The sequence below is a fragment of the Pyrus communis genome, chromosome 6 (genome assembly GCF_963583255.1).
Source record: "Pyrus communis chromosome 6, drPyrComm1.1, whole genome shotgun sequence".
NCBI classification, from domain to species: Eukaryota; Viridiplantae; Streptophyta; class Magnoliopsida; order Rosales; family Rosaceae; genus Pyrus; species Pyrus communis.
The window spans coordinates 26,046,058-26,059,662 of record NC_084808.1 but is presented as its reverse complement, the minus strand read 5'-3'; the positions used below and the strand labels follow the sequence as shown (position 1 = coordinate 26,059,662).

At 38.9% G+C, this 13,605-nt stretch overlaps 2 protein-coding genes and 1 non-coding gene across 3 annotated transcripts; 1 reads left to right on the top strand and 2 right to left on the bottom strand.

The window, feature by feature from the left end:
* Positions 1-371: 371 nt before the first annotated feature.
* Positions 372-3,627, bottom strand: LOC137738143 (protein RETARDED ROOT GROWTH, mitochondrial-like). The gene is made up of 7 exons (XM_068477772.1): positions 3,270-3,627; positions 2,783-2,894; positions 2,115-2,256; positions 1,762-1,910; positions 1,428-1,579; positions 944-1,058; positions 372-707 (listed from the first exon to the last, which is right to left on the bottom strand). Exons 1-7 carry the CDS (start codon positions 3,563-3,565, stop codon positions 573-575), a joined length of 1,101 nt encoding a protein of 366 aa, XP_068333873.1. The 5' UTR covers positions 3,566-3,627; the 3' UTR covers positions 372-572.
* A 142-nt stretch (positions 3,628-3,769) lies between these two features.
* On the top strand, positions 3,770-5,871 carry LOC137738144 (cell division topological specificity factor homolog, chloroplastic-like). The gene is made up of 2 exons (XM_068477774.1): positions 3,770-3,935; positions 4,981-5,871. The coding sequence occupies exons 1-2, from the start codon at positions 3,849-3,851 to the stop codon at positions 5,563-5,565; spliced, it is 672 nt and encodes a 223-aa protein (XP_068333875.1). The 5' UTR covers positions 3,770-3,848; the 3' UTR covers positions 5,566-5,871.
* On the bottom strand, positions 5,857-5,928 carry TRNAW-CCA (transfer RNA tryptophan (anticodon CCA)). The gene has a single exon. It is a non-coding gene; the product is annotated as a tRNA-Trp (tRNA).
* Between the last annotated feature and the right edge of the window lie 7,677 nt (positions 5,929-13,605).

The following is a 13,605-nucleotide window of genomic DNA, read 5'->3' as shown; positions in this document are numbered from 1 at the left end:
ATTAGAGGGAATGAAGACAAAGGTTCTAGTATGGGTTACGGTCACTTGTGTAATAGTTGAAAGTTCTAAGTCCGATGACGTGTGGTTTATAGCCGGCGTCAAGAAGTCGAGACCAAAGGATGTTTACATAAACATCACGTGACTCTGTGAGTGTAGAAAAATTATGAGTTTAGAGTAACATCGGCGTTTCTATTGCCGTTAGTGGGAAGATGACCTGAAAAAATCTCACATTTTGTCTATTGGATGGATAATGCAAATCAGTTGCTTCCTTCTTTTTCTTTCTTTCTATTTGATGTGCATTCTGTTTAAGGCATATGGTACAGTAAAAATGAACTTTCTACGGAAAGGCGCGTAAAAGATGAGTTAGGATGTATACTGAAATTGCAATTTAATTAGAAAGGAATCACAGGATTTTTTTTTACAGTGAAAGAATATCCATAAAAAATCACTTTCTCTGTTGACAAAATTAATTTCCTACGGTAACTTTGGCTGCTGCAACTTTTCTCATCTGCTTCCGAGATCACAGAGATGTTGAAGCTGAATCACGAACAATCTCGTGTAGTGATATAATGCTAAGCTGCAGCTGAATCACGAACAATCTCGTATAGTGATATTATGTTTTCTATGCTCAACAGGAAGATGATGCACCATTCCAGAAGATCCGACTTTCTGTTTTGAAGGACTTCTTGCAAGAAATGAATGTTGTGCTGCAAAGAAAGAATGATTTAGTTTCGAAGAAAATGTGAATGTATTGAAAAAGATAATATCTACGCCGGCAACATACAACCTCACTTTTTATAAGTAACTTGTCCATTTATATGTTTTTTTTCAAGAAATAAATTTCAATTATATTCTCTTTCTAGTCAACTGAGACGGGATGAGGTAATTAAGTATCCATGATTTAAGAACAAAGATGAATCAATAATTACAAGGAAAAAATTACCTCTACAAACTTTAACTTGAAATCCAAGTTTCCAAAGCGTTGTGTAACCTCGTACTCCTCCCGAAGGTACTCATGTATTTGAGCGTACTTTGCATCCCTCCAAGCAATTTCTGATCTGATGGATAAAGAACAAAATAAATCCTAAAAGCTGCAATGCATATTATGAACCAAACTGATATATTCAAGCACTAGAAGCAATTCCAGATAAACAAAGATGGCAACTGGTGGTACCAAAATTCAGTTCAATCTGATCTTAGCTCAGCCAAGTCGTTGCTTATTTTCTGAATTTCACTATAAGTTGGTACCAAGATTTCTAATCCACAAAAGGGGAGAAGTTGAAAATTACAGTTTAAGGTTGAAATGCAATATTCAAGGTCTGTGAGAAATCTAGATCATCCAGTATACAGAAGGACTAACTTTAAATGCAATACTACTGATCTTGAAATATCGCTACAAACAACCAAAGAAAGCACAATGGCATTACCTCTCAAAAAGACCAACTTTAAGAATTACATCGGCTAAGTTTGAGTTTGCCTTCCCAACAAGTTGAAGGAGCTTCTTTTTGTGCATTGTGAATGTTCCAGTTTTCTCCATTCCACGATTTATATCTGCAAACTCTTCAACCATACCATCAACCTAGAAAGAGAGACCCGTGCAACCGCGGGGTTGGAGAGGATAGAGAAAGATTTAGATTCTCTTAATCTAATACAGAAGGTTCTCCAGAAATTTGAAATGCAGCAATGTTGATTTACAAAAGACGCAAGATACCATCACAAAGAAATCTTTTCACACAAAATTGAATCCTGGTTAAGAATTACCTGCGAAACAAAATAATCTAAAGCAATACTTTGGCCAAGCACACTGCCAATAATGCGAATAGAATCAGTGTCCAAAGTCTTAAGAACTATGTAGTCTGGGCCACCCTGCATGTCCTCATCCAGCTGTGGCTTTTCTTTTACAGCATAATCTAATGCATGCACACACAGAAAGCCAAACGGCAAATTAATTATCGTAATAATTCAAAATATCTTCAGCCTTTCTATTTCAGAAGAATACTACACTAATATCTTAAAAAAATTAGCATTTGATGATTCGATGCAGTTGAACTCAAATGAAGTGTAAGATCACATTGAGCAATCAAATGAAATATGGTTATCTTCAATAAATTTACCGTCTTTTCTCATCTCTGGAAGTAATCCAGAAGCATGTCTTGTAACTAGATTCAGATAACCATCAACTTCACGATCCTCAACATTAAACAGAACAGCAGATCCATACTGGAATACGACCATATAACGCCAGACTCCAAATTCCTAAAAGAAAGCAGCAAGATAATGAAAGGACTATCATATCACTATTAGCCTATTACTGAAAAAGAAAAGCACACTTGTAGCTTTGGAGATGATTTCTTCACTCGAAAAAGTGCACTTGTTCCTCTATATAAGCCAGGTATGACCCCGGGTATAAATATGATTATGATGTCCTCACTCGAAAGTAGTCAACCAGACATCAATCACTCAATACATACATGGCCTACCCCAAAAAGTAAATGAAGAAAATAGCTTAATGAACTATGCAAAGTCAAGCATCAGTTTCAACACTCGAGACAATATGCTTGTACCAGTTGGAAAAAGCGCTACCAGGTTCAGTCTAAATTCCCTTTTATTATTGCTAACAGAAGAAAATGGATGCATTGCACTCCCGCAACGCAAATTTAATGTCCACAAATGATTTCTGTATGTATATCATGCAGCAGAATAGTCTCAAGAAGGAAATTTAATCACAACAAGAACTTCAACCGAGCTAAGTATCAAATTGTTCAATGAACCATCATCTTACAGTATTTTCTGAAGGGAAATCGCAAAATCTGAGAGCAATGTAATTCGATGAGCGAGAAGAAGGAGGAATGACATTGATTAAATTCTCGGCTTGCATGCTCTTCAAATTGATACTGCGAAAACCATGAATCTGAGAAAGCCAAATCATAAAGAACATAGCCGGAAACAACTGAGAAAGTGAGAGAGACTACGGAAAAGGGAACTGACCCAGTACAAAAACCACGACAGACCCCGAAACAAAAATCAAAATCCCAGATCAAACATAAGAAAATGAAAATCATAGGAGCATTGAAACAGCAGTAAATGGTCAGAATGTGCAAAACAAAACCTTAAAGCAATGTTCTTTAATGAAAGTTATCAGCTTGAAGAAACAATACGAGCCTATATCAAACTAAAAACACAAATGGAGACAGACCCACATAAACATATGACAAAAACAATCAAACCCCAGACGAGGATTCGCAAAATTAAGAACTATGACGGCTAACCTGGTACAAAGGAAGTAGGCTTTAATAGGTATTTTTCCCGTTTCTTCGTCGTCCTTAGCTTGGCTCTGACTCCGAGCGTAGCAGGGCGGCTCAGAGTCGTAATCATTGGCTTCAAACGAAATCCGAGACGGGATTGCAGAGAAAGGTCGTGAATTGAGGAAGCGGAAGTGGAAGGAGGTGGAGGCTGAAGGGCAGTGTATATGGAAAGGAGGCTTGGCAGGAACGGATGATTTAGAAGCTCCGGCGGCGGCCACGCGGCTGAGGAGAAGAGAAGCAGCGGCTCTCCACCTCCCCATTCACTGAAAGCTTCAAGGTTTTGGGAAGTTATAATTTCGCCGCCGTCTTCCAAGTGAACGAAGCAATAGTTTTGGTAGTTGTATGTTTTTGCCCCTCTTCCAACTTTTCGTAAATCGACATGTCGTTTGAACCCGAGAACAAACGACGTGTAGTTTTATGTTGGACTAGCCAGTGACAACCTGAACCCTTGGACGGCTGAGAAAGCCAGTCCCTTTGAGGAAACCAAAAGCGCGAGGAGTAAGCATTTCTGAGGAGCAGAGAGACTGAGGAGGAAGAAGAAAAATGGCGATTTTGGGGGATCTGAGTGTCTCGGCTACGCTGAATTCTCACTCCACGCACTCTATCCGAACCCTTCGGCCCAATTCAAAGGTCCGAACTTCTTTTTTTTTGGTTAAATTCTCATATTTTGTTTTTTGTCTGGGTTTCGTGCATTTCCTCGAATTTGGATTTCTGGGCTGTTTGTTTCCCGGGAAAATGAGAGAAATGAACTGAGAATTTGGGTTTTGATTGAGGTCAAGCGTGATACTATTATTTTTCTCGTCCCTTGGCGGAGAATTTTGTGAATTTTTATGGTAGATTTCTTATTCTGTTTAGGAAGGAAAATTTGAATGATTGTATCGAATTTGTTAAACTACCAGTTAATTTACAAGCTTAAGTTGGAAGGATATGGTGCAATTTAGTTATTTATGCCCATTTAACTGAGGGCTTTAACCCTTGGAGCTTGGACTGATAGCTGAAAGGAGAATGATGACTTGGTTGAGGGTCCTTTAGAGTCTTACTTGTTGTATTTCATCTCCGATTCCGCTTAAAAGTGTCGATCTGAAGCTGAAAGGGTTTTTCGCATAGTTATTGTCGATTTGTTGTCAGAGTCATAGTGATGACCATGGTGTCAGATTTTATTGGAAATACTTTCTTGTTTTGTTCACTTGCTTTGCTGTCATGTTGAATTGCGTTTGTCGTCTGGGTGGCCGATTCTAGATTTGTGTGTTTCTTCTTAGTAGTTAAGTGATGTCGTCTGGGTGATTGAGGGTATGATAGTTGTCTATTGAGCTATGATTTCATATAATGCATCACTCTTTGTCCATCTTTGTGATCTTCCATGGTGTTTGTATGCAGAGTAGTATAAGGTATTTTTCTGAACTCAATGTTAAATTGAAGTGCTACTTTTGTTTATGGCCGGTTACCTTCTGTGATCTGTATGGTTGCAGTTGGACTGAGGCGTCCCTAACGTTTTTCCTTCTTCATGAAGGGAAAGAAATTATCACTATCGTTTTGTTCTTGAAAACCTACCTAAATAGAAGTTGAAATCTTCATTTGCACCTAATTGTCGAGCTACATAAGACGGTTTAATAAGATATGGAAATGTCTTCCCCTTCGTCCCTGCTCAACTTTCAAGTTTTGTGCTGTGTTATAGGTAGACTTTGCTAGCTTTCCAAATGGAGGGTCTTGCATTTCTGAGATTACGCCAAAATGGCCCAGTATGTCATTTGATAGACGTAACATTCGTCAAAATTCCAAGCGGTTATCTGGAGATTTTCAATTGTCATCGAACTCAAGTAGCCAAGATTCCGAAAGCTTCCTCCTCAACGCCATCAACATGAGTTTCTTTGACCGTTTAAACTTGGCTTGGAAGATACTATTCCCATCTCCAGCATCTAGGAGGAGCTCAAATGCTAACATTGCCAAGCAGCGGTTGAAGATGATCCTGTTCTCTGACAGATGCGCAGTTAGTGATGAGGCTAAAAGATTGATCGTCAACAACATTGTGCACGCTCTATCAGATTTCGTCGAGATAGAATCGCGAGACAAAGTTCAGCTGAGTGTGTCAGCCGATACTGATGTGGGAACCATTTACTCCGTCACTGTACCTGTAAGACGGGTTAAGCCAGAATACCAGATTGGAGACGAGACTGGGTCGATAACAAATATCGAGTACAAAGATACTGGAGACAGTTCAGGCTCTGTTGATGTCAAATTTGATTTCTTCATCCCTGACTAAAGCAACTCATTCGGTTTCTTAAAGTTCAAGAAATAGATGATTGTGTTTGGCTGAAACCAAAGAAGTTGATGGTTTAGATGTTTTGGATTGGACCTGTTTCTTCTGTATATATATGAAAAAAATTCCTGTAAGGCGATTAGGAGAAATCTTCTTCTATTGAATTCACGGTTTGATCGTCTGCTTAGTTATTTATTTTTATCAATCGCGATGGATTCGAAATTTGGGGAAATAATCAGAGTTATTTAGAATATTAATTCGTTATAAAGAAAAAAAAAATTAACAAGCGGGGATTGAACCCGACGTGAATCGAACACGCAACCTTCTGATCTGGAGTCAGACGCGCTACCATTGCGCCACGGATCCACTTGTTGTTACGTTCATTAGTTAATCTTATTTAGAGAATAATAAATCAGCGTTAAATTTAAATCCACCGGAATTATTTATTTCTCACTTAGCGGGAACTTTTCATCTTCTCCCTCCCTCCCAAATCCTCTCTACCAAATTCTAGGGTTCATGGAACCTAAACAGGTGTGAATCCCAAAGCTCCATTTCTCATCAATTCTGAAAAAATTACTGGAATTTCTGTCCAATATTGTTCGTACAATGGCCGCACCTCCTTTGTGTTGACTTTTGTGTATATTCCTACAATCTTGGGATTCTTAGCATAGTATGATTTCATGTAATTATTTCTTTCCTTATTGATATGATTGTAACATACTATAAATTCCTCCTTGAGAAATGAATAGAAACACAATACTATTCCAAAAGCATTCTCTTCTTGGCACTAGAGCCTAGGTTAATAACAAAGGAAAAATATAGAAGTCGCACTGTGCGTAGAATCGAGAACCACCAGTTGCGTAACCAATTGTGCAATGCACCGTCAGATCAGTGAGCGACGCCGTCGTTGCTGACCCGAGTTCACCGAGCCGATCGTTGCAGCCACCCACCACTACCCGCTGTTGCGTCACGTGGCCACCACCTAGAAATTACCGCTGCAAATCCCGATTGAGAACCACCACCTGTGCCTGCCATTCCGTCGACGAGACCTGTGAAACGGCTGCTAACCACCTTGAACATATCACCCCAGCACCCACGCCTGATCTGTTCCATCTGCAATTTTCTTGCTTTACAGTGCTTCGAAGAAAGTCCCCACAATTGTCTTGCCTTGTCATGCTTCGAAAGAAGTCCCCACAATTGTCTTGTGTTTCCGTGCTTCGAAGGAAGTCCCAAGGATAAGGAAAGAAAAAAATAAAAAAAAATAAAAAAAAGAAAAAAAAGAAAAAAGAAAAAAGAAAAAAAGAAAAAAAGTAAAAAAGGAAAAAAAGAAAAGAGAAAGTAAAAAAATAAGTTTGTCTTTTTTATTTGGGGTTATTGTTTGTTTTTCAGGGTCTCACATTGTTTGACTTAATTGGTTTGGAATCTTGACCCTATCAATCACCTCAGATGTTGCACTCAACTTACGCGGAGCAATGACACGCTGGACTCGCCATCCCCGCTATAATGAGGCGTGTGCGTTGATTGCCAAAGTTAAGGTAGATTCTGATCATATAAGTAATGATGGTAAGGCTTTAAAGGTTTCTGGATCTGTTCCGAATAATATATGGATAATTGATTATGGTGCTACTGAACATATGACTTGTGATTCTAGACAAGTACAATCACTAAACCCATCCACCAAAACTAACGTGAGTGTTGCTAATGGTAATGTTGCCCCCATCATTGGGGAAGGTGCTATCTCTCTTTCTGATACCCTTAATCTTGATTCTGTACTTGTTGTTCCTTCTCTTGACTATAATTTATTATCTATTGCTCAAATAACTATTGCCTTACATTGCCTTGTGATTTTTTGGCCTTCCTTTTGTGTTTTTAAGGACATTCGGACTCGTAAGACGATTGGTTATGGTATTAGGAAAGGGAAGCTCTACTGCTTAGAACTGACATCGAATAGTACCCAAATGTTGACTCAAGCTCTTGCCGTGGAAGGATCTCAGGGGAAGAAGAATAAAGCTTCGGATGTTTGGTTGTGGCATCGTCGACTTGGACATGCTTCTTTCGGTTATCTACGAAGGTTGTTTCCTAGCTTATTTGTTCATCACGATGTTTCTAGCTTTAAATGTGGTGTTTGTGAATTGGCTAAAAGTCATCGTACCTCGTTTTTGTCCAATTTGTGTCAAAGTTCAGTTCCATTTATGATAATTCATTCTGATGTGTGGGGGCCCTCTAAAACTACTACATTGGGTGGTGCTCATTAGTTCGTTACTTTTATTGACACACGTATGACTTTGGGTCTGTTTAATGAAGTCCAAAAGTAAAGTTCTTTCTTTATTTCAACGATTTCACAAAATGGTGCAAGTACAGTATAAGTCACAAATATAGGTTCTTATGAGTGATAATGGTGGTGAGTATGTGAACTCTGAACTTCATGCATTTCTTGATCATCATGGTATTGTTCATCAAACTACATGCCCATATACTCCACAACAAAATGGAGTTGTAGACCGCAAGAACCGTCAACTTCTGGAGGTTGTTCGTGCTTCCTTGCTCAAGGTGCGTCTCCCGTTATCCTATTGGGGAGAAGCTCTCACTTCAGCTGCGTATCTTATTAATCGTGTTTCATCTCGATTAATTGATTTTCAGACACCACTTCAAGCTCTCTCTTCACATGTTGATGTTTCTGCAATCCCCAATCTTTCACCTCACATGTTTGGCTGTATGGCCTTTGTTCATCTCCACAAACAGCAGAGGGGTAAGCTTGAACCTCGGGCCTTACGGTGTGTGTTTGTAGGATATGCCTCCAGTAAAAAAGGATATCGATGTTATCACCCTCCAACAAAAAAGTTGTCTGTTACTATAGATGTTGCATTTCATGAGCATGAGATGTACTTTGCCAATCCAGAGTCTTCACTTCAGGGGGAGAATCAGATAGAAGTTCAAACTCTTGATTATATAATTCCGGGTACATGTATTGTGAATAATGTGGAATTAAGTGGTAATGTTTTGGAGACAAGTGGTGATCATTCACATGAAAATAGTGATGTGAATGACGTGGAATTAAGTGGTAATGTCTTGGAGACAAGTGGTGATCATTCACATGAAAACAATGTTGAAAACCTTGCAAATGACAAGCCGACACCACAAGACAACTCATTGCCTTCCTCACCACCGGATAATCCAATGCCGCATGCTATCTCACAGTCAGTCTCGCCACTCTTAAGCCCTAATGACCATAACCAATCATCTTCGATCCCAAATGCACCATCACCACATTGTCTCCCAAACCGTGTCACTCGAGGTATTCCTAAACTTACTTATGAAGCTGACCCTAAATGCAATACTAGATATTCAGTGAATAAACCCAACCCTGAGCCTAATGTGTTATACTCGTTAAGCAATTATGTGTCTACCAGTTACTTGTCAGAATCAAACAAGTCATTTGTGCATCAATTATCTACTATATATATATTCCTAACAGTGTGCATGAGGCTTTAGCTGATCCACATTGGCAAGCAGCAATGAATGAAGAATTGAAGTATTTGAAGAAGAATGCTACCTAGGAGATCACTGACTTGCCAGCTGGCAAGAAACCTGTGGGATGTAAATGGGTTTATACTGTGAAGTATAAAGCCGATGGGACGGTGGATCGCTTCAAGGCAAGACTGGTAGCAAAAGGGTACACTCAAAAGTATGGAATCAATTATATGGATACTTTTGCTCATGTGGCCAAAATCAACACGGTCCGTGTCTTGTTGTCTTTGGCTGTAAATCTTAATTGGTCCTTACATCAGTTCGATGTGAAGAATGCCTTCTTGCATGAAGATTTGATAGAAGAGATTTATATGGATCTTCCACTAGGATGTAATGCTCTAGATAAATATAAAAGAAAGGTTTGCAGGTTAAAGAAATTCTTATATGGTTTGAAGCAGTCCCCTTGAGCATGGTTTGGAAGATTCACAAAATCTATGAGAGCGTTTGGGTACAAGCAAAGTAACTCTGATCATACTCTATTTTGAAAAGAAAAAATGGAAAGTTGATTGCACTTATTATGTATGTAGACGATATGGTGGTAACAGGGAATGATCCGGAAGAATGTATGGCCTTGCAAAGATACTTGTCTACAGAATTTGAGATGAAAGATCTTCGATCCCTAAAATATTTTTTAAGGATTGAGGTACTGAGAAGTAGTTCTGGAATTTTCTTGTCACAGATGAAGTATATTATTGATTTGTTGCACAAAACTGGCATGTCAACTTGTCAGCCAATCGCTACACCATTAGAGGAAGGATTGAAGCTTTCTACTGAGCCTAATCAAGTACCAGTTGACAAAGGGAGATACCAAAGGTTAGTAGGTCGTTTAATGTACTTGGCACACACGAGACTAGACCTTGCTTATGCCTTAAGTGCAGTAAGTCAATATATGCATGACCCTGGAGAACAACATATGAATGCAATCGTGAGGATTTTGCGATATTTGAAAGGAAGTCCGGGCAAAGGAATCTTGTTTAAAAGGAATAACCATTTTAGAGTTGAAGGTTATACTGATGCGGATTGGGTAGGTTCAGTTGATGATAGACGTTTAACATCAAGTTACTTTACATTTGTTAGAGGTAACTTGGTTACATGGAGAAGTAAGAAACAAAACGTGGTTGCTCGTTCCAAAGTGTAGAAGCTGAATACAAAGGTATGGTTTTGGGGATTTGTGAAATTTTGTGGCTTAAGCTTCTATTAAGTGATTTAGGTATAAAGCATGATCAGCCCATGAATTTATTTTGTGATAATAAAGTTGCCCCAGACATTGCACATAATCCAGTACAACATGACAAAACAAAGCATGTTGAAGTTGATAGATTCTTTATTAAAGAAAAATTAAAGGAGAAAATAATTGAGGTCTCGGCAATAAGAACAAAAGATCAATTGGCAGATATCCTCACAAAGGCCGTTTCAAGTCAAAAGTTTTCAAGTTTCTTACACAAGTTGGGCATGTGCGACATAGATGCACTAACTTGAGGGGGAGTGTTGACTTTTGTGTATATTCTTACAATCTTGGCATTCTTAGCATAGTATGATTTCATGTAATTATTTCTTTCCTTATTGATATGATTGTAACATACTATAACTTCCTCATTGAGAGATGAATAGAAACACAATACTATTCCAAAAGCATTATCTTCTCTTTGAAGTTCGAAAACCCGATCCGAGATGCAATTTCCAGATTCTGGTTTGCTCCGAATCAGACAATCTTTTCATCTCCTCTTGGGACTGTGTGAGTAGTACTCTACTTTTGAGCTCGGAAATTGGAGTTTCTAGCGTTTTTGTCTTTTCAATCGTAAAAATTGATTCTTTACCTCTTGTTGTAAAGGTTAAGATTATACGATGTCGAAAGCTCACAGCTCAGACTAGAAGCTCTGTTGGAAACGGCTCTCCTCGATTACTGTTTCCAGGATGAGTCTGTCACGTTTACGGCTAGTTCTGATGGCTTCATCAGAATGTTTGTCACTAGGATTTGTTTCATTTTGCAGTGGGATGCTGTTGAAATTAACCTTCATCAATGTCGTAACGTTATAATTTTTAGCTTTAATTAATGGGTAATCATAACTTTAATCAGTTATCGAGGCTGATTTCTTATATGTCCTTTTCACTGTCAAAGCAATATGTGCTGACTCTTTTCTAGGTTTTTCTATGCTCAAGATATGATTTGCATTCTGGAATTTATGATTCAATTGGAAATCACGATCACATACCGACATGCGTTGGATATTCGGGCAAAACCAGTATGCTTTTATCTGCATTCCACTCTCATTAGCATTGGATTCTAATTGACCTTGTAAGTATAGATTTTGACCTTTACACAAATCAATGGTTTATCTTTTCAAAATTTCGACAGATGTTAAGAAAAACATAAAATTGGGATTGAGTAGTTGCACTGACGCCATTCATCTAAAAGTTCATTCAGCTGAGGACAACTTCATACCAAAAACCATCACCGAGGGGCAATGTGAAACCCATCCATCAAAACTCATGTCCTTCATTGAATTAAACACGTAGCAAATAATATCTCTCGGTAAGTAACCGCCGCTTATACCAGTATTGCCCCCTTATTTTCTTATGCATCGGCCGAAAAGGCCGAATGGTTAAGAAAATAATTTATTCATCTTTTTTTTTTTTAGTAGCAAATGGAAATAAAAGTGGCCGAACCATAATCAGGGGGAAGCCAATGATGCTTTATTCCTGGCCGAGATTTTTTTATATCAAAATTCTCAATTTGATTTCCCTTTAGGCCGAATAAAGAATCATTTCCAAATACTTTTGACTTGGTGAAATATTTTTGATTCTCAGCCGCTGAATGCTTTAAACAATTATTAAGCCCCCCGGGCATATTTTGGCTTTTAACTCAAACAACTTAGCCGAATGGGATTTCTCTATATCGGCTATATCGCCAATAATCATATCGATTGGCATGGTTTCTCCGGCTAGGCCTATGTCTCGGCCTTGTTCGTCATTGAAGCACTCTTCTAACGAATCATTTTCTAAGTCAATTTGTGGCTTAGAAACTTGAACTTTTGCTTTTAGGCCTACCACAATTTCAGTCTCGACCAAAAAAACATGTGGCCTAGGTTCTTCTTCGGCCATCTCGACAATCTTCTTAGGCCGAATGTTGGTTGTGGCCGAAGCGAAAAATTCCCCCCCCCCCCCCCGGCCTTCTGATCCAATCATTCTTCAAATGGAATTGATTTGAACCCAAATGGCTTTTTTTTTATCGAGCCACTCATAAAATTGAGCTCTATCTTCATTTAACTATTGATCTTGTAAGCTGTGATGAACCTTCACCTTTATCATTTGAGAGAAAATTTTTCGTCTTTCTTCATCTGCTTCAAGGATTCGATCAAGGAGTTTTTGTTGCTCGACAATTTCCTTGAATAAGCGCCGAATCTCATCCTGATTGTGATCTTGATATATCATTTGAACTTTGTAGTTTTAGCACTTGTCCCATTGGGCGTGCCAAAATGTTGACCCTAAAAACTACCAAGCCTACGTGGCGTGCAGGCCGAGTAACTAATGAGTTAACTACGTCTGCGGGACGTGCCAACTCGTCGGTTGAGGAGTAAAATGTGTTGATGTTGCGTTGAGCGTGTTGTTGATTTCTTGATTTTACTACTGCGGCCGAGGAAGGAACACGCATCGGCCTTCGGGTTTTAGAGCCTAAAGACAAGAATGCTAGTTCTGCGAAGTTCAATATCAAATTCGACTTTCAATGTGCCGAATTTAGTAACCTGTAACACATCACTTCATCGCGATGGCTAATGAGATGACATCTGCCAATAAGGATTCGAAAATCCTTCTCGACCGAGACTTGGATAGATAACTAGTCGGCCTCAACGCAATGCTGTTTATCCAAACTGAAGGTGTTCTGGGAACGGCTGATTCTACAGCAACAATGTTGTTTATCCAAATTAAAGATGTCACCAGTTGCCTCCACAATGTTGTTTATCCAAACTGAAAGTGTGTTGGTGGAAAAAGAAAATAAAAAAAATCTCAAAATGTTTGAGAGGTTTGCGCAGGGCAATTTATGTGTTAAATTGGAGAGGCCTTCTCGTCACGATCCGTCTTGTATTTATAGAGCTTGCATGTTTGACGACCTCATTGTATAATTGCATTCTGAGGAGTACGAAAGCTGCCAATAATATTCCTAAGAATATCTTTTAATAACCCCATGGATTACCATCACGCTATTTGGGCTTAGTTTGTAGCCACGTGCATGTAATCCAATTTTTATCTTCAATTCCTTCATGTGATGTCATTTGACAAGATTCTTGGTAGGATGCCAAGGATATTCGGTCCCACCATCACTTCATAATCTTTATTCATGCATGCAAGCTAACCTTCTGCCACATCACATCACCATTTCCTTATCGCATTTGTAGGCTAAAGCCTATCATGACCTTTAGGGGTGGGTTCAAAAAACCGAAAACCGAAAAAAACCGAAAACCGAACCGGACCGAGACCGAAAAAAACCGAACCGAAAAAAAAACCGAACCGAAATTG

Bases quoted from the DNA above. Each gene is read 5' to 3' on its own strand.
- LOC137738143 (XM_068477772.1), bottom strand. From the start codon at position 3,565: ATGGGGAGGTGGAGAGCCGCTGCTTCTCTTCTCCTCAGCCGCGTGGCC. The intron at 2,895-3,269 runs GTTAGCCGTCAT...TGGTTTTCGCAG, and splicing joins GCCTACTTCCTTTGTACCAG to TATCAATTTGAAGAGCATGC. The intron at 2,257-2,782 runs GTAAGATGATGG...GCTTTCTTTTAG, and splicing joins ATTTCCCTTCAGAAAATACT to GAATTTGGAGTCTGGCGTTA.
- LOC137738144 (XM_068477774.1), top strand. From the start codon at position 3,849: ATGGCGATTTTGGGGGATCTGAGTGTCTCGGCTACGCTGAATTCTCAC. The intron at 3,936-4,980 runs GTCCGAACTTCT...GCTGTGTTATAG, and splicing joins CCCTTCGGCCCAATTCAAAG to GTAGACTTTGCTAGCTTTCC.